The sequence below is a fragment of the Oncorhynchus tshawytscha genome, linkage group LG12 (genome assembly GCF_018296145.1).
Source record: "Oncorhynchus tshawytscha isolate Ot180627B linkage group LG12, Otsh_v2.0, whole genome shotgun sequence".
Classification (NCBI taxonomy): Eukaryota; Metazoa; Chordata; class Actinopteri; order Salmoniformes; family Salmonidae; genus Oncorhynchus; species Oncorhynchus tshawytscha.
The window spans coordinates 19,545,784-19,569,541 of NC_056440.1; the positions used below are offsets into that span (position 1 = coordinate 19,545,784).

Consider the following 23,758-nt stretch of genomic DNA (forward strand, 5'->3'; position numbering starts at 1 on the left):
TGACTCCAAATCCAGACCTCCATGGGTTAATACATTTGATTTCCATTGATAATTTTTGTGTGATTTTGTTGTCAGCACATTCAACTATGTAAAGAAAAAAGTATTTAATAAGAATATTTCATTCATTCAGATCTAGGATGTGTTATTATAGTGTTCCCTTTATTTTTTTGAGCAGTGTATATAGTTATATATATATAGTTATATAAATATAGTTATCCAAAAGAATCTCGATTTTGTGAGCTGATTTAATTGCTCCTCGTGTATCTTTAACCCAGTGATGTCTTCTCATTGTTACACTAGATTAGGCTGTTGCACTCAGTTGCTGAGAGTTGAGATACTGTACAGCGTTTGTCAGTATGTGAGAAATGTTTACGCTTCTCCCTTCTATTATTCAATGTGTATTTAATATTGGCTTGTGATGTTAATGGGATGGAAACATTCATTCATTTTGCTGACAAAAAGCAATACATGAAAATGAGAATCAAGATCATTGTGTCAGTAATTGATAATTGAGGAGGTTGAATAGGTAGGGTCTTTTAATAGAGTTAATTTCAATGTAATCTGTGAGATGAAAGGATTGTTGTTCTCCCACCCACGTTTTGAGGCCTGGGGGCGATATTTTAATTTTTGGATGAAAAACGTTCCCGTTTTAAACAAGATATTTTGTCACGAAAAGATGCTCGACTATGCATATAATTGACAGCTTTGGATGGAAAACACTCTGACGTTTCCAAAACTGCAAAGATATTGTCTGTGAGTGCAACAGAACTGATGTTACAGGCGAAACCCAGATAAAAATCCAATCAGGAAGTGCCGCATTTTTTGAAACCGCCTCATGCCAATGACTCCTTATATGGCTGTGAATGAGCTACGAATGAGCTTACATTTTCTACGTATTCCCCAAGGTGTCTACAGCATTGTGACGTCTTTTTACGCATTTCCGTTGAAGAATAGCCGTAAGGGACCATATTTAGCAAGTGGTCACATGTTGTCTCCCGCAGAAAATCTTGCGTAAAATACTGAGGTAGCCATTTTTCCAATCGCTTCTTATGAGAAACCAATTGCCTCGACGGATATATTATCGAATGTATATGTTAAAAACACCTTGATGATTGATCCTAACCAGCGTTTGCCATGTTTCTGTCGATATTATGGAGCTATTTTGGAAAAAAGTTTGGCGTTGTAGTGGTAGCATTTTCCGGTCGATTTGTCAGCCAAGCATGATGAACAAACGGGAGATATTTCTCCTACAAAAAATAATATTTTTGGAAAAAAGAAACATTTGCTATCTAATTGGGAGTCTCCTGGGTGAAAACATCCGAACTTCTTCAAAGGTAAATGATTTAATTTGATTGCTTTTCTTATTTTCGTGAAAATGTTGCCTGCTGCCAGCAGAGCCTAGCATAGCATTATGCCATGATAAACTTACACAAATGCTTGTCTAGCATTGGCTGTAACGCATATTTTGAAAATCTGAGATGACAGTGTGATTAACAAAAGGCTAAGCTTGTGTTTCAATATATTTCATTTGCGATTTTCATGAATAGGAAAAGTTTCTAGGGGTATTTATGTCCGCTGCGTTATGCTACTTCGTTTGAGGCTATGATTGCTAGTCGCAAAAGGTTTTAAAGACATTTAGATGGAAAGTCACGTAATTCTCTGTAGATATTTCTTCCTATTTGATGTATGCTAATTATGGACAAACAGCAAATAACTGCATTGCTTTTAATGATGTTGTCATTATGGACAGGTTCCCATGTTTGGTTTATAGTTACATCATTTTCAAATGGAAAATTCAGGTGTAGGACTACTGGCAGGAGTCCTTGGCTCATTGCTCAACTACTACCAAGGTAGTGTTTAGGGCGGCAGGTAGCCTAGCGGGTAAAACATTGAGCCAGTAACCGAAAGGTCACTGGTTCGAATACTTGAGCCGACAAGGTGAAAAGAAATCTGTCGATGTGCCCATGAGCAAGGCACTTAACCCTAATATGCTCCAAGGGTGCCGTACTACAATGGCTGACCCTGTAAAATAACACATTTCACTGCACCTACCCGGTGTATGCGACAGTAAACATCTACATTATATCTACTGAAAGTTATTCACAATTAAGGACCTGTATGTCAATTGATTAATCATGCCATACAACCATGACCATCACCACTAACCTGCTAGCTACACACCTCTTCCAAACCTGCAGCCAGGCAAATGTTCTGGAGGTCTATTAAAACAAGACCTTTTTTGTACCTCAGTTGACCTCATGTCAAATCATAAACTGCTAGCTCTCTCATTATGATTGTTCAAGATGTTTCGCTAGAGAGTATGTTGATGAGGACCTCTGAGATACTGTATGTATTTTCCTTTGTTAGTTCTGAGACTGCAGCCTTTACACAACATTTAATTGGAGTTTGTATTCTGTATTAATGCAGCTTTGGGAGCATTCATTATTCTAAATATTGTCTGCAAGATCAATTGTGACTCTGTCATGACTCTGTCCTCTTTGGGTACAGCAGCCCCATACCCCTCTCCCTGCCTCCTACAACTAGGCTGCTGTGGTCAGAGAGGTCGTAAATTCCTAGAAGAGATTGTCTCCTCATGGCCACATTATAAAGACACAGTGAAGTTTCATAGAGAACAAAGGAATTTCTTCCACCTCACGGGAGACGGTGTGGCCACATTACCATAATGCTGTTTATATAATAGCCTCAGATATGAGGTTTACATCTACTTGTTGTATAAGATGAATGAGTGAGGATGATACAGTTGGTGTGATTTTGGACTGTTTAATGAAGGAAACTCCAATTCCCTTTTGAGTTTAACTAAATCAGAGGACCACCCATGAGCCCAGTTAGGGTCAGGCATCCTGGGACAGGCCCTTTTCTGCAACTCCTGAATAAAACCCCAACTTTGAGAAATTCTCAACAGACCATGTTTTCTCTCAATCACGAGAGGACAAAGGTTGCAGACCATTGCTGAATCTTTTAACCATACCACGCGGTTAAACTCTTAGACTATTGAGGGAATTGGAGTTTCCTTCATTACCGACAGAATAAGAACAAGTCTTCGATATTAATTACTAGTCTGCAGCTAGAAATTCGGTATCATTGAACACGATGAACAACAACCGCCGAGTCATCCATTCTACAACAACATGAATGAATGTCACTCTGAACTACCACGACAGAGAGAGAGGATGGAAATTCTCCAACAGAAACGTACTTTTCAGCAGAGATCCCGACAATACACCTAGCGTAAATATATATATTGATTTCAGTTGTTCCTGAGTGAGTGAGCGTTCATGTGCAAAGGATTAGCATTTCAATTGTTATAATTATCAACTGTGTGTTGTCTTCTCAGTCGACCCCCACTTAGGGCACATTCCCCTATCAGTTCTTGTAACCATATTTACTTTGTTTGTTTATGCATTGCTGTGAATTACTTGGTTAGTAAATAAATGATTTAAGACAATTGATGTATGGATGACTCAGTGAAGACTGGGTTCGTACAGATAACCAACAATTTATGACGTTTGGAATGAGACTAACGTGAGGTAAAATAAATAATTCATTAATTCGAAGATTAATTGATCAGATATAAAATATCTGAAAAGTTATATTTGGAAATTAAAACCTCTGTAATCTGAATATTTTCCTTGGTGCCCCGACTTCCTAATTACAGCTACATGATTAATCAGTTTAATCGCATAATACTAATTACAGAGAATCTTTGATAAAAACTAAAAGTCTTCATTTAATGATAGTAAAGACACGACAACTCAGACCCTTTTAATTGGCACTGCTGAGCTGAGACAGCGGTAGTCTGTTCCCAATTGCACCCTATTCCCTTTATAGTGCACAACTTTTGACCAGACGTGAATAGGGTGCAATTTGGGACGCTATCGCACTATATAGTGTACATACTTTTTTTTCCTTAATGAAGATTAAACAGTTACAGTCTCAAAGTATTCTGACAAGGAAGAGACGGGATAGTGAGACGAATCAAACTGGAATATTTAGCATGAGATGCAAATCCCTTTTTTAGCCCAGATATAATTATTTTATGATTTTGTGATTGACTCAACACCTAAGATGAGGACTTTTGCAGGTTTTAATTTAAATATATAATGAACCAAAACCCCCACTTTGCTCAGCCCTGCCAGGCATGATCTCCAAAGGATAGGAGAGACTTGGATTTACAATGTTCTGAATTTCCTTTTTGGTGCATGGCAGGAAAAAGAGGGCAAAGAAAAAGCTTTGTTCCTTGGGTGTGTTAATTTCCACTGTAACAAATGGCATGAAATTGGGTGCGATCCATCAATGGGTGAGATATAATGGACCCAAAAAGGCATTTTAAAAGGACATTTGGGTACATTAACATACTTTCTGACTTTTAATTGTGTAATTTGTTGGGCTTCGTTTGAAAGGAAAATCTGTCCTTTCATGAGGGGGGGGGGTAGCACCCTTCCAAATTTGTACTACAATTAATTTCTTTGCTGGTAAAACTTAATGGTCTGTGCTATCCAAGGATCCTTGGGACGTCTCTATCCTAAACCCTAACCTTGGAGGCGTCCCAGGCCATAGTAGGTAGTTTTTAAAGCACTATTTCCTTTTAGATCCATATCTTACAGGGGTTTGATCGAACACCAGTTTGTCCCTCAAATCCCATGCTATCAACCTATTAATTATTAATATTTTCCAGGGCCTGGCTTTTCATGACATGGTCACTGGTTTTGGAAATAGAATTTTGTTGTTGTTGTATCTGATACTGTTTATCATTCACATTCGCACACTCGCGCTCACACACACACACGTTATGTACTTCTATCCTCGTGGGGACCTATAATTAATATCAATATCCATAAAAAATCCTATTTTCCCTAACCCTAATCTGTAACCCAAACCTAACTCCTAAACCTAACCACTAACCCATTTTCCTTACCCTAATTGTAACCCTAAACCTAACCCCTAAACTTAAAATAGCCTTTGTCCTCATGGGGATGTGAGAAATGTCCCAATGAGGGAGGATTTTCCTTGTTTTACTATCTTTGCATGCACACACACAGTGAGACACTTAATGTTACCGTTATCTCACTTCAAAATCAATTTTAAATGGAGTCTGCTACATTTTTCTGACTAAAGTGGTACTAATAGCCATTAGCCTGTCAGTGAGGTTGTCGCTTGTGATTGTGTTCCCGGTCCTCATGTCTCTCATTGGCAATGATCTCTTCATAGTCTCCATGTCCACAATATCAGGCAGGACTTTAACGTAGCTTCTTGTGAACTGCTGCACATACGAGTTGAAGGATTTAAAAGGTAATCACTCGCCCTCCCACCCAACAACTACGTGTTTTGCCTCAAGCACCTAGCACTGAACTCAGCAGAAAAGAGCTGACTGCTGTTATATCCATGATATTTTTCACATGGATAATTATCCTCTATTCCGATCAGACATACTCAACATACAGTATACTGAACTCTACATGTGTACTGTAACATTGTTACAAAATAGCCCCTCTGGAAGTTTGGATGGCATGTTCCATTTCCATGATCCGTGCTCCATTGGTTCCAGTGGTGTAGTTTGATGTCCTTGTTGTCATTGAGCAGCTTCAGAGCTCATCTCTAAGCTCATCCTGTAAACACATCCTCCCCGTGTCACTTCCTTTAAGCCGATGACATGACAGACAATTAGAGTTTGCTCATTTCTAATGTGGGATATGAGTTCATGGCAGGTACTATCCAATGCATTTTTTTACGTGTGTTTTTTGATAGGAGTTGAAGAATTGGTATTCTTGTCTGTCTGGCTTAGTTTCATGAAAGCATCCTGTCAAGTGTCTATGGGAGCGCTCCCTCTCCCATCGTCGACTGATCTACAGGCGTTGTCGGCGCAATACTCTCCATCCGGCCAAGTGGTTCTTGCTCTCATATGCAATCCCACTCAGCAGCCGCCATGCTGTCATAGTCTGGGTGTGTTTGAGCTGTAAAGGGATGATTATGTCAGGAGGACTACAAATGAACAGATAGGATAGGTATCAAGGGAAAACATTTGATCAATTGGAAAGATGGGTGTTTACTGAAAACAACTTTATTTCAATGTAGTGTTCCAAAAACAAATTAGTTTCTGATTCAACATGCTCTCCAGTGAAGTTCTGTGATTACTGTTATTAATGCACTGTATATCCAAGTAAGAAGGCATCTTAGAAAGTGTGATTGAATTTGACTGTTAGTGCATGTGATGAACATGAACTGACACGGACAGAAAGTGGATGGAACTGGAGAGGGAGAGGTGTTAGGTTGACAAAGGGACATTCAGATAACTAATAGACGATGACTGCAGGTTGTGCTGGTGGGTGTAGCAACTTTTCAGCTCCTCCAAATCGAGCTCATCGTGGGGGCTCACATACAGCCACATCAATTAGTCCTCCACTGTGTATCATTTGACTATACAGAGCCTAACGGCGTGCACTGACAGCGTGCTTCTCTGCTCTGCTCTTGGTTATGTCCCAAATGGCACCTTATTCGCTATATAGTGCACTACGTTTGATCAGAGCCATGTGGGCCCTGCACAAAAGTAGTGTACAACATAGGGAGTAGGGTGCCATTTGGGACACTGCACTGCTCCGCACTCATCCATTCAGGAAACAGCTGGTGTCTGATGAATCCTTAACCAACAGCTATGTGCAGAAAACATAAGAAAGAAGCAGCACTTCACCACAGAGTCTCTCGTAGCTGATTTGATTCTGGATGAAGAGATTATTCATGACTGAATGGGGAGGATGGAATAGAATATTGTAGAAAAGACTTGATGGTAGGAATGTTGTACGAGGTTGTTAACATCATTAAAAAGTTGCCTCAGTAGAAACACAGTGCGTTTTGGGGTGCTGGACTATGAATAAACTCATTTGCAGCGTCAATTATCTATGATATGTCCTGAAACACCCTGTTAACTGTAATCATCAGGGTATTGATGAAACGACATGCTAAATACGCTATAGGATGTTAGTCGTTGTAAACCAGACACAGTTGCGTTATACAATGGTACATAGCTTTTGCTTTTCTTGATGCCAACGATTGCCAAATAGGCTAGTTTTTCAAAGTGTGTCTAGAAGGTTTTCAAATATTTTGAACTCCCTGCAAATGCACATGCGATTATGTCCTCACCAACACACAATTAGCTTGGTGTTTTTAAAGTAAGCAACTTATAATAATGAGATAATTTGTCCCAGAATGTGGTCAATGCTTGGCATTTTTCCCAGGGACAGAGGAGAGCTCTATGTAACATTACTGTATTTATTCACACACATACACACACACACACACTCCGACAGGAAGGGGATTCAGCGACGTGACGGCCGCTCAGCCACAGCCCCATCCTCTCTGGAGTGTCTCTCTCCATTACCCAGCAAGCCCACTTGTCCGAGCAAAATCAGCTCATTTAAATTGCTCCAATTAGTTCCCCGGTCTACCATGACATGGCGTTACACAACAGTAACAGCCATATTAGCAAGCAGTTAGCTCACTATGATGACTGCAGATGTTGCTAACAGGTCACAGTATGGCTGTGAGTGAGCAAGCAGTATTGACTTGTAGCATCTAACATGACAAAAAATATATATAGGAATGCCAGAATCATAAAAACAAAAATGAATGTTGTTGGATCTAGATTCATAGAAAATTGTAAGTTAATGAAAATGCTATGATATTTGTATTATTGTATTATTTTGTTTCATGCAGTCTTGCCCCCTGGTCTCTGTGTTTGCCTCCCAACTGCCACCCTATTCCCATATGTGTCATTTGGGACTCAGTCTGACTCTAGTGGGCAGACAAGGACCAGACCAGAGGGTGGATATGCTGGGGAATCTGCCCAGGGTCCATTGGGCAGAGAGTAGATTATATCCAGAGGTATCCCCACCAGGGCACAGAGAGCATATAGCCTCTATGATCAACTCACTGATGTAGTGGTAATGCAATATGGATTTTTTTTCTGGCCTGATTATGTCAACTCTGTAAAAATAAAGGCACCTGGGACTTCCTTCCTGCTACCAGCAGTTTATTTATATCGGCAGCAGCGGCTGGTCACTTTCAAGAGGAAAACAAGGCAAGCTCGGTTGGGCATATACTACTAGCCCATATGCAATACAGCACTGCCAAGGAGTGTCTGTTGCCTTTGGAGTTTTAGACTCCCCATGGAGATATCAACACCAATGCCATTAGCAGTGGAGATTCTCTATGAGCAGGTTTCACTCTTCTCACATTGGCTTTTCACTCATCCTCCACAACTGTACATTCTTCTGAGTTCCCCCAGGCTCCTTTCCCCATTTATTGTTTGTGCTCCAAATGGCAGCATTTCCCCTACATAGTGCACTACTTTTGAACAGATCCTTGTGGGCAGTTGGTGTCTTTCAGTGCATTTAGGTCTTCTCTAGCTATTGGGTTGGTTGTATGTAGGCTGTGTTCCAATGCTCCAGTTAGGAAAAGTAGAACAGCCCCTTAGCTCATATCAGACAGTGCAGATGGATGCAGCATAGGAGAGTGTCACAAATGATATTAAAGGAAGAGACTATCAGAGGAAAATGCTCTGGGAGCATACTGAGAGATTGGCAGAGAGAGAGCCTCTGAATGATCATTTCATTCCCTTCCTGTTATGTGTTTGAGCCTCCAATAACCTTCCTCCTGCCACTGATGCCTGATAGTTCCTTTCTCAGGCTCAGGGTGCATTAGCCCAGCCATAAACAAGAAAGACAAGAAAAACAAATAGATTTCTCAGGACCATTCTCCTCCATCTGAGCTGAAAATATGCATTTGTCTGCCATCTCTGTGGTTGTGTCCTAAATTACTCTGTATTCCCTATATAGGCCACTACTTTTGACTGTAGCCCTGGACTCTGGTCAAAAGTAGTGCACTATATAGGGAATAGGGTGCCATTTGGTATGCACCCTGCGTCTCTGTAAAGACAATCTGGGAGTCGTCTGTCTGACTGTCACGCTGCATGGGCGCTCTTCCTTGTTGCATCAAAGTGGAAAGAGAAACTACCTCTCTCTTCAAGATGAAATTAAGGTTTTTAAAAGTCATTCCTGCATTGAAACATTTCAACCCCTTTGATCCCTTCCTTAATTTTTGGGAGCTTTTAAACCTGCAGTCGAGTGGAATTATTTGAAGATAAACTGAATTGGGAATCGATTGCCCTCCATCACTCTACCCTCTCACCTCACCCCTCTTTTCCTTCCTCCATCCCTCCATCCCCACCCTAGCCCAAAAGCTGCTCTGTTTGCTGCCAAAGTGGAGGGATCAATGGGTCTGTGATGTGATAAGGGCCTCTTGCTCCTTTAATGGAAGCTGCAGTAATTATTAATGGAATCCAGTGTCAGACAGAGGCTGGGTCCGAAATGGCACCATATATTCTCTCTCAATATATATACACTGTTCAAAACATTAGGATCACCTGCTCTTTCCATGGCATAGACTGACCAGGTGAATCCTGGTGAAAGCTATGATCCCTTATTGATGTAATTTGTTAAATCCACTTCAATCAGTGTAGATGAATGGGCAAGACAAACTATTTAAGTACCTTTTGAACCAGGTAGTAGGTGCCAGGTGCCCCGGTTAGTGTCAAGAACTGCAACGCTGCTGGGTTTTTCATGCTCAACAGTTTCCCGTGTGTATCAAGACTGGTCCATCACCCAAAGGACATCCAGCCAACTTGACACAACTGTGGGACGCATTAGAGTCAACATTGGCCAGAATCACTTTGGAACGCTGTCGATACCTTGTAGAGTCCATGCCCCGACGAATTGAGACTGTTCTGAGGGCAAAAGGAATGGCAAGACAATATTGTGAATGTGTTCCTAATGTTTTGTACACTCAGTGTATATTCTCTCTATATACAGTACACTGAACAAAAATATAAACGCAACATGCAACAATTTCAAAGATTTTACTAAGTTACAGTTAATTTAAGGAAATCAGTCAATTGAAATTAATGTATTAGGTCATAACCTATGGATTTCACATGACTGGGAATACAGATATGCATCTGTTGGTCATAGATACCTTTAAAAAAAAAGGTAAGGGCGTGGATCAGAAAACCAGTCAGTGTCTGATCTGACCACCATTTGCATCATGCAGGACGACACATCTCCTTCGCATAGATCAGGCTGTTGAATGTTGTCCCACTCCTCGTCAATGGCTGTGCGAAGTTGCTGGATATTTGCAGGAACTGGAACATGCTGTTGTACACGTTGATCCAGAGCATCCCAAACGTGCTCAATGGGTGATATGTCTGAGTATGCAGGTGGAATAACTGAGACATTTTCAGCATCCAGGAATTGTGTACAGATCCTTGCAACATGGGGCTGGGCATTATTATGCTGAAACAAGCGGTGATGGCGTCGCATTAATGGCAAGACAATGGACCTCAGGATCTCGTCACGGTATCTCTGTGCATTCAAATTGCCATCAGTAAAATGCAATCGTGTTCATTGTCCGTAGCTTAAGCCTGCCCATACCATAACTGCACCGCCACCATGGGGCACTTTGTTTACAAACTTGACATCAGCAAACTGCTCGCCCACACGATGCCATACACGCTGTCTGCCATCTGCCCGGTACAGTTGAAACCGGGATTCATCCGTAAAGAGCACACTTCTCCAGTGTGCCAGTGACCATCAAAGGTGAGCATTAGCCCACTGAATTCGACTATGACGCCGAACTGCAGTCAGATCAAGGCCCTAGTGAGGACAACGAGCATGCAAATGAGCTTCCCTGAGACGTTTCTGACAGCTTGTGCAGAAAATCTTTGATTGTGCAAAGCCACAGTTTCATCAGCCATCCGGGTGGCTGTTCTCAGACCATCCCGCAGGTGAAGAAGCCGGATGGGGAGGTCCTGGGCGGGCGTGGTTACACATGGTCTGCGGTTGTGAGCCTGGTAATGCTAAATTCTCTAAAAAGATGTTGGAAGCAGCTTATAGTAGATAAATGAAGATTAAATTATCTGGGAACAGCTCTGGTGGACATTCCTACAGTCAGCATGGCAATTGCACGCACTCTCAAAACTTGAGACATCTGTGGCATTGTGTTGTGTGTGACAAAACTGCATATTTGTATTGTCCTCAGCACAAGGTACACCTGTGCAATTATTATGCCGTTTAATCAGCTTTTTGATATGCCACACCTGTCAGGTGGATGGATTATCTTGGCAAAGGAGAAATGCTCACTAACATTGTTTGTACCCAACATTTCTGGGATCTTTCAGCTCATGAAATATGGTTACCAACACTTTTGCATGTTGTGTTTATATTTTTGTTCAGTATATCCAGTGCCTTCGGAAAGTATTCAGACCCCTTGACTTTTTCCACATTTTGATACATTACAGCCTTATTCTAAAATTAATTAAATACTTTTCCCCCTCATCAATCTACACACAATACCCCATAATGACAGAGCAAAAACAGATTTTTTGAAGTTTGCAAATGTGTGTATATATATATATATATATATATATATATATATATATATATATATATTTTTTTTTTTAAAGATATCAGATTTACTTAAGTTTTCAGACCCTTTAGTCAGTACTTTGTTGAAGCAGCTTTGGCAGTGATTACAGCATCGAGTCTTCTTGGGTATGACACTACAAGCTTGGCACACCTGTATTTGGGGAGTTTCTCCCACTTTTCTCAATCTTGGTTTCATCAGACCAGAGAATCTTGTTTCTCATGGTCTGAGAGTCTTTAGGTGCCTTTTGGCAAACTCCAAGCAGGCTGTCATGTGCCTTTTACTGAGGAGTGGCTTCCGTCTGGCCACTCTACCATAAAGGCCTGATTCATGGAGTGCTGCAGAGATGGTTATCCTTCTGGAAGGTTGTTCCATCTCCACAGATTTCAACAGATGGAACACAAACTCTAGAGCTCTGTCAGAGTGACCATCAGGTTCTTGGTCACCTCCCTGACCAAGGCTCTACTCCACCTATTGCTCAGTTCGGCCGGGGGGCCAGCTCTAGGAAGAGTCTTGGTGGTTCCAAACTTCTTCCATTTAAGAATGATGGAGGCCATTGTGTTCTTGTGGACCTTTTAACGCAGCAAAAATGTTTTGGTACCCTTCCCCAGATCTGTGCCTTGACACAATCCTGTATCTGAGTTCTATGGACAATTCCTTCGACCTCATGGCTTGGTTTTTCCTCTGACATACACTGTCAACTGTGGGACCGTTATAAAGACAGGTGTGTGCCTTTCCAAATGATGTCCAATTAATATAATTTACCAGAGGTGGACTCCAATCAAGTTGTAGAAACATCTCAAGGATGACCAATAGAAACAGGATACACCTGAGCTCAATTTTGAGTCTCATGGCAAAGGGTCTGAATACTTGGTATTTAAATATGGTATCTGTTTTTTACTTGTAATACATTTGCAATAATTTAGAACCAGTTTTGCTTGGTAATTATAGGGTATTGTGTGTAGATTGCTGAGGAAAATGTTTTATTTAATAGATTTTAGAATAAGACTAACATAACAAATTGTGGAAAAAGTCAAAGGGTCTGAGTACATTCCGAAGGCACTGTATAAATTCTCTATATAGTGTACTACTTTTGAGGGCCCATAGGGCTCTATGTAGGGAATAGTGTGCCATTTGGTCAGTCACCAGGATTTTCTTTCTACAATACAATCTTTTAGTAAGTCTGAATCATTCAACCACACAGTTCTCAGATGTGCAGTATGGCACTGCTTTTGTAAGATGTTCAATACATGCAATACAAACATTTAATTTATCTTTAATCTAGACATGCAATTCATGTGAAAGCTTTGGGGGGGGTCAGATCAAGAAAAACATGAATGATGGTCTTTTCATGATGTTTCTAACCTTTATTGTGTTTTATCTCCCCTTTTTTCCTTTCTAGAGTCGGAAACATGCCAATAAAGTACGACTGTATTACATGCTACATCCCGTGGATGGAGGCTGCCCAGCTAAGAAACTCAGAACAGACAATGTGAGTACTACACTGGCTCTACACAAGGTGCTAAACACAACCTAAAAGGGTTCTTTGGTTTTCCCCATAGGTGAACCGTTTGAAGAACACTTCTTGGCTCCAGGTAGAACCTTTTGGGGTTCTTTTTGCACAGAGGGTTTTACCTGGAACCCAAAAGGGTTCTCCTATGGGGACAACCGAAGAACCCTTTTGGAGCCCTTTTTTCTAAGAGTGTAGTAGTGTCCGTTATACATCTCACTATCATGATGATGATTTCACACTTTTACAATAGTAAGAATTGGATAACAGAGTGGAAGTTTTTGAAAAATGCATGGCCCCATAGATAGGTTCTCAAATCATCTCTGCCTTCGATGCACTCACTGACAGTCAGAGGAGTGTTAAACCTTTCTGTCTTAATGGACATTCCTGTTATTGATTCCTACCCCTGTGTCTTGACCTTCTGGCCTCTTGTCAGAGTGATGAATAGATATGTAGTAACACATTTCTGCTTGGCTGAACCAACCGACGTGGAAGTGACAATGAACTGAAAGCCACAGGTTGTCAGAGCAGAGCAGCTTTCTGTTAAGTGAAAAGTGCACATTTAGACTATATCCCAAATGGCACCCTACCAAGTGGGTAGGGTGCCATTGTTTCCATGTCATTTCAATGAAGTTATGTTGAACAAACGTGGAATAGACATTGAATTGATGTCATAGTGGGCTTTGGTCAGAAGTAGTGCACTACTAAGTGAATAGGGTGCAACATGTCTCCCGTGTAAATGGTATTTTGACACCTGCAATTATGTTCTGCCATCAAACACCAGTTGATACATTTTAGTCATTTATCCAGAGCGACTTACAGTAGTGAGTGCATACATTTCATACTTTTTTTATTCTTCTCTATCTTCTTCTGGTCCCCCGTGGGAATCAAACTCACAATCCTGGCTTTGCAAGCACCATGCTCTATCAACTGAGCCACACGAGATACGTGTGGGTTGTGATGCTTGTGCTTAAAGTCTTCCTTCTTGTCTGAGAGGAACTACAGGAGAAATGGGTGGTGGTGGTGCGCAATTGGGTTTGTGCTTGCTAGCATCTGTGCGCCTATCTATGCTGACTCAAAGCTTTCACTGAGCCAAGACAAAGAAACAAACAGACAAGCTATTTGCAGGTGTGCTTTCTGTTCTGCATAAAGATTTGCAGCATTTGTGTCTCATCAGCTTTCTGCACAATCAGTGGCTACAGTATCATACTTCTGTGAAATAAGGGTTTATGTAATATTATCATATCAATGTGCATACGCTGGGCTTTTGACGTTGAGATCCATTGGTGTTGTGGGGAGATGGTGGCGGTGAGATCAGGGCCATTGCTGTAGTGTTGGATTGGGAGAGCCTCAGTCTCAGGTCTCAACAGTGATTAGTCTGTCTGCCAGCTATCAGTCAAGGAGATCTTCTCCTCTGGACCTGATAAGGACTCCTGTAGGGAAAGAGCTCTATCCCTCTCTCTCCTCCTCCTCTCTTTTGTGTTTGTCTTTCACTCTCTTTCTCCTCCCCTTTCTCCTCCTCTCTGTCCCACCCTCTCTTTCTCTCTTCCTCTGCATTCCTTCCTTCCTTCCATCTCTTCTGTCTGTCTGTGTGTCTCTCTCTCAATTCAATTTCAATTTAAGGGCTTTATTGGCGGAGGACACATATGTTTACATTGCCAAACAAGTGAAATAATAAACAGTAAACATCACACTCAAAAGTTCCAAAAGAATTAATTACAAATCGTATACAAATAGTACAAATCGTATACAGTGTTGTAACGATGTGCAAATAGTACAAAAGGGAAAATAAATATCAGTTCTATTTACAATGGGGTTTGTTCTTCACTGGTTGCCATTTTCTTGTGGCAACAGGTCACAAATAATGCTGATGTGATGGCACACTGTGGTATTTCACCCAACAGATATGGGAGTTTATCAAAATTGGATTTGTTTTCTAACTCTTTGTGTGTCTGTGTAATCTGAGGGAAACATGTCGTCATACATTTGGCAGGAGGTTAGGAAGTGCAACTCAGTTTCCACCTCATTTTGTGGGCAGTGTGCGCATAGCCCATCTTCTTTGAGAGACAGGTCTGCCTTTCTCAATAGCAAGGCTATGCTCACAGAGTCTGTACATGGTCAAAGCTTTGTTTACTTTTGGGTCAGGTATTCTGCCACTGTGTACTCTGTTTTGGGCCAAATAGCATTCTAGTTTTATCAGTGAATTCTTTCCAATGTGTCAAGTAATATTTTTTTAGTTTTCTCAGGATTTGTTTGGGTCTAATTGTGTTGCTGTCCTGGGGCTCTGTGGGGACTGTTTGTGAACAGAGCCCCAGGACCAGCTTACTTAGAGGAGTCTTCTCCAGGTTCATCTCTCTAATTTGGGAAACTGTGGTAGAGGGTCTATTTCAGGGGCAGAACGACAGATTTTTACCTTGTTGGCTTGGGGATTTGATCAAGCAACCTTTTGGTTATTGGTCCAACGCTTTAACCACTAGGCTACTTGCCGCCCCAGGTGGCTAAAAATATATTAGTTATCCCACTTTGACTTTGAGTCCTATAGATTTAGCTACAGTTCTATACTATAAGATACGATAACTGTATTGTCCATTTAATCTATTTGAGATGCCTTGTTGATCCAGCTTCATTGCTTTAGGTAAAAACATGTCTTATGTTCAGTGGTTTTGAGCAATAACGTTGCTGTTGGATTTGTCACATATCGAGGTCTCTTTGATGACTACGAGTTTACATAAATATCAAAACACCCATGAGAGAGAGAGATAAAAAATACACCATGCAGACCAGTAAAATGTATTACTGTATTACCCACTGTAGCGCGCATGCAATCCTCGATAGGGGGATTAGTAGTTATTCATTTCCCTACATGAACAAAATAAGCAGCCTCCAAAAATGGCATCCAGGGGAATAGGTTGCTGGAGGTAGCTGAGGCAAATATTTATTTTCTACTGCTCTATTTTACCTTTTCAGCTGTTTTCAAGATCAAAGCTCCCATGCTGTTGTGTATTGTGGATCGACGGCCTCTGTAATCAGTGTATTTATTATCTGTGTTATCAGTGAACGCTGTGCTCTCATGCTCTGTGTTATCAGTGAACGCTGTGCTCTCATGCTCTGTGTTATCAGTGAACGCTGTGCTCTCATGCTCTGTGTTATCAGTGAACGCTGTGCTCTCATGCTCTGTGTTATCAGTGAACGCTGTGCTCTCATGCTCTGTGTTATCAGTGAACGCTGTGCTCTCATGCTCTGTGTTATCAGTGAACGCTGTGCTCTCATGCTCTGTGTTATCAGTGAACGCTGTGCTCTCATCTGTGTTATCAGTGAACGCTGTGCTCTCATGCTCTGTGTTATCAGTGAACGCTGTGCTCTCATGCTCTGTGTTATCAGTGAACGCTGTGCTCTCATGCTCTGTGTTATCAGTGAACGCTGTGCTCTCATGCTCTGTGTTATCAGTGAACGCTGTGCTCTCATGCTCTGTGTTATCAGTGAACGCTGTGCTCTCATGCTCTGTGTCTTTGCTGCTGCATCACTGAGCAACACACCAGACCGGAAAACTGCATTGGTCCACCTTTCATAGCTAAGGTTGATGTTCTGTGTCGTCCAGTGTAGTTAAGGCTGGGATTTTGGCTGAGTTTGTATTGTCTAAAATGTATGATATATTTTTAACCGTATAATTGCTTGAATCAAAGATTTAATGAAATCAGAACTGTGAAGGAGAGATACAGTACCAGTCAAAGGTTTGGACACACCTACTCATTCTTTATTTGTACTATTTTCTACATTGTAGAATAATACTGAAGATATCAAAACTATAAAATAGCAAGCCAGCAGCATATCACCCTGCATCCCACTGCTGGCTTGCTTCTGAAGCTAAGCAGGGTTGGTCCTGGTCAGTCCCTGGATGGGAGACCAGATGTTGCTGGAAGTGGTTTTGGAGGGCCAGTAGGCTGCACCCTTTCCTCTGGTCTAAAGTCAGAAAAAAAATATCCCAATTCCCTAGGTCAGTGATTGTGAACATTGCCTTGTGTCTCTTATCCTAAGAGTAGGGGTGTTAACCCTGTGCAACCCTAAATTCCCAATCTGGCCTTCATGCCACCTAATCTTCCCCAGTTTACAGTTGGCTCATTCATCTCATCTCCCCTGTAACTATTCACCAGGTTGTTAATGAGAATGTGTTCTCAGTTAACTTGCCTGGTAAAACAAGGGTTAAATAAAAATATTCCAAACATATGGTATCATGTAGTAACCAAAAAAGTGTTAAACATCAATATTTTTGAGATTATTCAAAATAACCACTCTTTGCCTTGATGACAGCTTTGTGGCATTCTCTAAACCAGCTTCACTTGGAATGCTTTTCCAACCCTCTTGAAGGAGTTCTGACATTTTTTATTTTTTATTTTTTTAATTTCACCTTTATTCAACCAGGTAGGCAAGTTGAGAACAAGTTCTCATTTACAATTGCGACCTGGCCAAGATAAAGCAAAGCAGTTCGACATACAACGACACAGAGTTACACATGGAGTAAAACAAACATACAGTCAATAATACAGTATAAACAAGTCTATATATGATGTGAGCAAATGAGGTGAGATAAGGGAGGTAAAGGCAAAAAAAGGCCATGGTGGCAAGTAAAACACTGGAATGGTAGATTTGCAGTGGAAGAATGTGCAAAGTAGAAATAAAAATAATGGGGTGCAAAGGAGCAAAATAAATAAATAAATAAAATAAATACAGTAGGGAAAGAGGTAGTTGTTTGGGCTAAATTATAGGTGGGCTATGTACAGGTGCAGTAATCTGTGAGCTGCTCTGACAGTTGGTGCTTAAAGCTAGTGAGGGAGATAAGTGTTTCCAGTTTCAGAGATTTTTGTAGTTCGTTCCAGTCATTGGCAGCAGGGAACTGGAAGGAGAGGCGGCCAAAGAAAGAATTGGTTTTGGGGGTGACTAGAGAGATATACCTGCTGGAGCGCGTGCTACAGGTGGGAGAAGCTATGGTGACCAGCGAGCTGAGATAAGGGGTAATAATAATGTTTGATGTGGGTCTGGAAGGAGAGTTTACAGTCTAACCAGACACCTAGGTATTTGTAGTTGTCCACGTATTCTAAGTCAGAGCCGTCCAGAGTAGTGATGTTGGACAGGCGGGCAGGTGCAGGCAGCGATCAGTTGAAGAGCATGCATTTAGTTTTACTTGTATTTAAGAGCAATTGGAGGCCATGGAAGGAGAGTTGTATGGCATTGAAGCTTGCCTGGAGGGTTGTTAACACAGTGTCCAAAGAAGGGCCAGAAGTATACAGAATGGTGTCGTCTGCCTAGAGGTGGATCAGAGACTCACCAGCAGCAAGAGCGACATCATTGATGTATACAGAGAAGAGAGTCAGTCCAAGAATTGAAACCTGTGGCACCCCCATAGAGACTGCCAGAGGTCCGGACAGCAGACCCTCTGATTTGACACACTGAACTCTATCAGAGAAGTAGTTGGTGAACCAGGCGAGGCAATCATTTGAGAAACCAAGGCTGTCGAGCCTGCCGATGAGGATGTGGTGATTGACAGAGTCGAAAGCCTTGGCCAGATCAATGAATACGGCTGCACAGTAATGTTTCTTATCGATGGCAGTTAAGATATCGTTTAGGACCTTGAGCATGGCTGAGGTGCATCCATGACCAGCTCTGAAACCAGATTGCATAGCAGAGAAGGTATGGTGAGATTCGAAATGGTCGGTAATCTGTTTGTTAACTTGGCTTTCGAAGACCTTAGAAAGGCAGGGTAGGATAGATATAGGTCTGTAGCAGTTTGGGTCAAGAGTGTCTCCCCCTTTGAAGTGGGGGATGACCGCAGCTGCTTTCCAATCTTTGGGAATCTCAGACGACACGAAAGAGAGTTTGAACAGGCTAGTAAATAGGGGTGGCAACAATTTTGGCAGATAATTTTAGAAAGAAAGGGTCCAGATTGTCTAGCCCAGCTGATTTGTAGGGGTCCAGATTTTGCAGCTCTTTCAGAACATCAGCTGACTGGATTTGGGAGAAGGAGAAATGGGGAAGGCTTGGGCGAGTTGCTGTGGGGGGTGCAGTGCTGTTGACCGGGATAGGAGTAGCCAGGTGGAAAGCATGGCCAGCCGTAGAAAAATGCTTATTGAAATTCTCAATTATGGTGGATTTATCAGTGGTGACAGTGTTCCCTATCTTCAGTGCAGTGGGCAGCTGGGAGGAGGTGTTCTTATTCTCCATGGACTTTACAGTGTCCCAGAACTTTTGAGTTAGTGTTGCAGGAAGCAAATGTATGCTTGAAAAAGCTAGCCTTGGCTTTTCTAACTGCCTGTGTATAATGTTTTCTAGCTTCCCTGAACAGCTGCATATCACGGGGGCTGTTCGATGCTAATGCAGAACTCCATAGGATGTTTTTGTGTTGGTTAAGGGCAGTCAGACATATGCTGAGCACTTGTTCACTGCTTTTCCTTCACTCTGCTTTCCAACTCATCCCAAACTATCTCAATTAGGTTGAGGTCAGGGGATTGCGGAGGTACTCCATCATTCTCCTTCTTGGTCAAATAACCCTTACACAGCCTGGAGGTGTGTTAGGTCATTGTCCTGTTGAAAAACAAAATGATAGTCTCACTAAGCTCAAACCAAATGGGATGTCGTATCTCTGCAGAATGCTGTGGTAGCCTTGCTGGTTAAGTGTGCCTTGAATTCTAAATAAATAACAGACAGTTTCACCAGCAAAGCCCCCACACACACATCACACCTCCTCGCTCACCTACTCTGTATCTCACAAAGACACATCGGTTGAAACCAAAAATCACAAATTTGGACTCATCAGACCAACGGACAGATTTCCACCAGTCTAATGTCCATTGCTCGTGTTTCTTGGCTCAAGCACGTCTCTTATTATTATTGGTGTCCTTTAGTAGTGGTTTCTTTGCAGCAATTCGACCACAAAGGCCTGATTTACACAGTCTCCCTGTGGCAGTCCTCATGAGAGCCAGTTTCATCATAGCGCTTGGTTTTTGCAACTGCACTTGAAGAAACTTTCAAAGTTCTTGAAATTCTCCGCATCGACTGACCTTCATGACTTAAAGTAATGATGCACTGTCATTTCTCTTTGCTTATTTGCGCTTTTCTTGCCATAATATGGACTTGGTCTTTTACTAAATAGGGCTATCTTCTGTATACCACCCCTACCTTTTCACAGCACAACTGATTGGCTCAAACACATTAACCACTTAGAAATGTACATTCATCAATAATTTCAAAGCTCATTACATTAAATTACACATAATTTAAAAGCCCATTTCGTAGAGAGTGTTACAAATTGGACTATATTTAGTCATTTACTTTGAAGAGATGGTGATTGGGTCTCAATAGTCGCTGTACTTAGAAAGTCCTGGAATGACTTAACAAAGTGAAACCAAAGTATTTAGGCTGACTTCATCCAGTGGTGATATTTTTCTTAGCCGCAACATGTGCATATTTGTATAAAATATTTTGGATTGTTTTATACAAAAGGTCTTATATTTGAGTCTACATTCAACTGGTTAAAAAAAAGTTGATTGTGATATGATTAAGTTGAAAAAAAAAAGTACCTTATGAGGGTGTTACCTGGCCTTAATCTTAACTGGAGTGCTGTCCACAGACACTATGGATGCATCCCAAATGAAACCATATTCCCTACTGCATTACTATTGACAAGAGCCATATGGGCCTGAATAGGATGCCATTTGGGACGCAGGCCATGACAGCCAGTTCACTACATTGCTCTAACAAGCTTACATGCTCAGTCTGCAGCCAATTCACTCACAGACAATACATGGTAGCAAATCAGAGAAGAGAACAGAACAGAAGACCGTCATAGCCATGTCCATCTGCTACTGTGCTGGTTCAGCCTAGTGGCATTTGTTACTAATAGGTACATGGCCCCCGAAGGACAGTTAAAATGTCATCCTTAGCTCTGGGCCCTGTAACTCAATGCAGAAGCCATTAAAGAGGATGCAATTAGCGACAGGGGGAGACTTTTGGGCTGATTGAATATCTCATCAGAGCTCCACTCCTATTTAATTAGTGGTGTTTAAATCAACCCTTCATGGGCAGTAACAGGATAGAGCTCCAGAGGAGGAGAGGAGAGGGATCCAGTTTCAGCAGTGGGAGAGAGTGAAGTTAACCAGACAGACAGAGAACCCAAAAACTACCTGTACAGTATTCTCTCTCGCTCTACCCTCTATTTCTATCTTTCTTACTCCCCCTCTTTTCTCCCTCTCTCTCCCCTCGTTCTATCTTTCTTACTCCCCCACTTTTCTCCCTCTCTCTCCCCTCTTTCTATCTTTCTTACTCCCCCTCTTTTCTCACTCCCTCTTTCTATCCTTCTTACTCCCCATCTTTTCACTCTCTCTCTCCCCTCTTTCTCTCTCTCTTCCTTCCCCCCTCTCTCTCTCTGCTGCATGATAAATAAATAATATAATAATAGGATATAATTATCCTAGAGAGCCAGATAACCCAAATCTGTACAGTAGGCTAGCTCCTCTCTCTCTCTTCTCCAGTGCATCTGCTCAGTTCCTTTCTGCGGTATTACAGTTTTCCGCTACTCAGCTACTCTACACAGAACACATCCCAGTGGTAGAATACATCCCGGTGGATGAACACATTATAAATTGGCAGAAAAGTTCCTCCATCCTGTGCATTTATCACCTTGTCTAAGGCGTTGGTTCCATAATGTTATCCCTTGATGCTCACACTATCCACTGTCATTCTCCATTGACTGTAACAGCAGGTATGAGATGTAGTAGAAAAGGCAGGAAAATAAGCGTTATCCCTGGACACATTCAACATTTGTGATGTTTTCTGTATTTTTTACTCACAAAAATGTTGAATGTTGATAGCCTGATCTTTCCAGTCCTTTACAAAAGGAGATTAGAGAGCTATAAAACAGATAGGAATAAACTAAAGGTTGCAAGTTCAAACCCCCGAGCTGACAAGGTACAAATCTGTCGTTCTGCCCCTGAACAGGCAGTTAACCCACTGTTCCTAGGCCGTCATTGAAAATAAGAATTTGTTCATAATAACTGACTTGCCTAGTTAAATAAAGGTACAACAAAAAAATAAAAATAAAAACTGGTCTGTGACTGTTCTATGGCTTTAAGGTGGCTGAAATCACAGGAGTGAGGAGGGATGGAGAGAGAGCGCCCCTGTGTCTGGACCTCACCTGACAACTGTGGCAGGCTAATCTGACCACAGTACGTCGGTTTTGTAAACAGAATATGAATTGGCTGATTATCTCAACTCTGTCAGAGACACGAAGCAGAGACAGATCCTTACCAAGTACAGGCTGAGTGACCACCAACTGGCAATAGAAACCGGTAGACATTAAAAGACATGGCTACCCAAAGAGGATGTGGTCACTGCATGACAGGGGAGGTAGAGACAGAGATGCACTTTCTCATTTACTGTGAGAAACACTCCTCACCAAGAGATTAATTATTCACAGAAATGACTACATTTATACAAAATTTTAACTTATTCAACCCAGAGGAAAAACTAAAAATACTCATGGGCGAAGGAGCAATGGCTCCTCTTGCAGCCAAATATGTATTTTCCTGCCATAGCCTGAGGGACACTGAATAATAACATCTGCATAGTAAACAGTAACTTACTTATTATTGCTATTGTTGTTTATCATTCCAAATTGTAGTGGTATGGGTGGTAATGGTAATGATAGCAGTTTAATGATGGTGATGGAAGTTGTAGTAGTAATGATGGTGGTAGGTGTAGTACTGATGTAATGATGAAGAAGACCGTTATTTAGTTAGTGATAGTTTCATTTTCCATATACATTTCTACTATTGACTGTTATCATATTATTGTTATTATTTTTGTATTTAAAAAAAGAAAAAGAGACGGTCAGACGGAGAGAGGGAGAGAGAGGACAGCAAGTTTTAAGAGGGAGAGAGATCACAGACAAAGGGAATTGAGTCCACTCACACAGACAGAGACGTGAGACAGAAGGGAGAGAGACTCTTCAGACCTCAGGAGGCTGAAGAAACGGACAGTCAGAGGGAGCACTCACAAACGGACAGATGACAGAGAGAGGAGAGAGACGGACAGACAGAGAGGGAGAGAGACGGACAGACAGAGAGGGAGAGAGACGGACAGACATCACCGGGGGAGAGAGACGGCCCTCCAGGACAGAGAGGGGAGAGACAGGAAGGCCATAAAGACTCAGAGACATCAACCTGAGAGAGGGAGAGAGTTCGGACAGACTGTCATCCAGAAGGGAGGTCAGACAGGTGCAGACTGGGACCGAGAGAAAAACAGAGATCTCGGACAGACAGACTGTTAAACAGCCACCACTAACATTGAGTGGACTGAGAGAGGGAGACACACTGTCAGACAGAGGGACAGAGAGACGGACAGACCAGCCACTTTAATCATGGGAATTGACAGGAAATTAGTAAAGATATCGGACAGCCACAAACAGGGACCTTATATACGGACAGACAGAGAGGGATGCAGACGGACAGACAGACAGAGGGAGAGAGACGGACAGACTGAGGGAGAGAGACGGACAGACTGAGAGAGGGAGAGAGACGGACAGACTGAGAGAGGGAGAGAGACGGACAGACAGAGAGGGAGAGAGACGGACAGACGGAGAGAGGGAGAGAGACGGAGAGAGGGACTTTAGACTATGACAGACGAGAGAGAGACGGACAGACAGAGAGGGAGATAGACTGACAGACTGAGAGAGGGAGATTGACGGACAGACGGAGACACAGGGAAAGA

General features: G+C 41.9%; 1 protein-coding gene across 1 annotated transcript in view; it reads left to right on the plus strand.

The window, feature by feature from the left end:
• LOC112262663 (zinc finger matrin-type protein 4-like) overlaps positions 1 to 23,758 on the plus strand; it is a 197,164-nt gene that overhangs the window by 59,971 nt on the left and 113,435 nt on the right. The window contains exon 3 of the mRNA XM_024438336.2: positions 12,893 to 12,982. Coding sequence (XP_024294104.1) covers positions 12,893 to 12,982 — 90 coding nt within the window. The remainder of the gene's footprint in view (positions 1 to 12,892; positions 12,983 to 23,758) is intronic.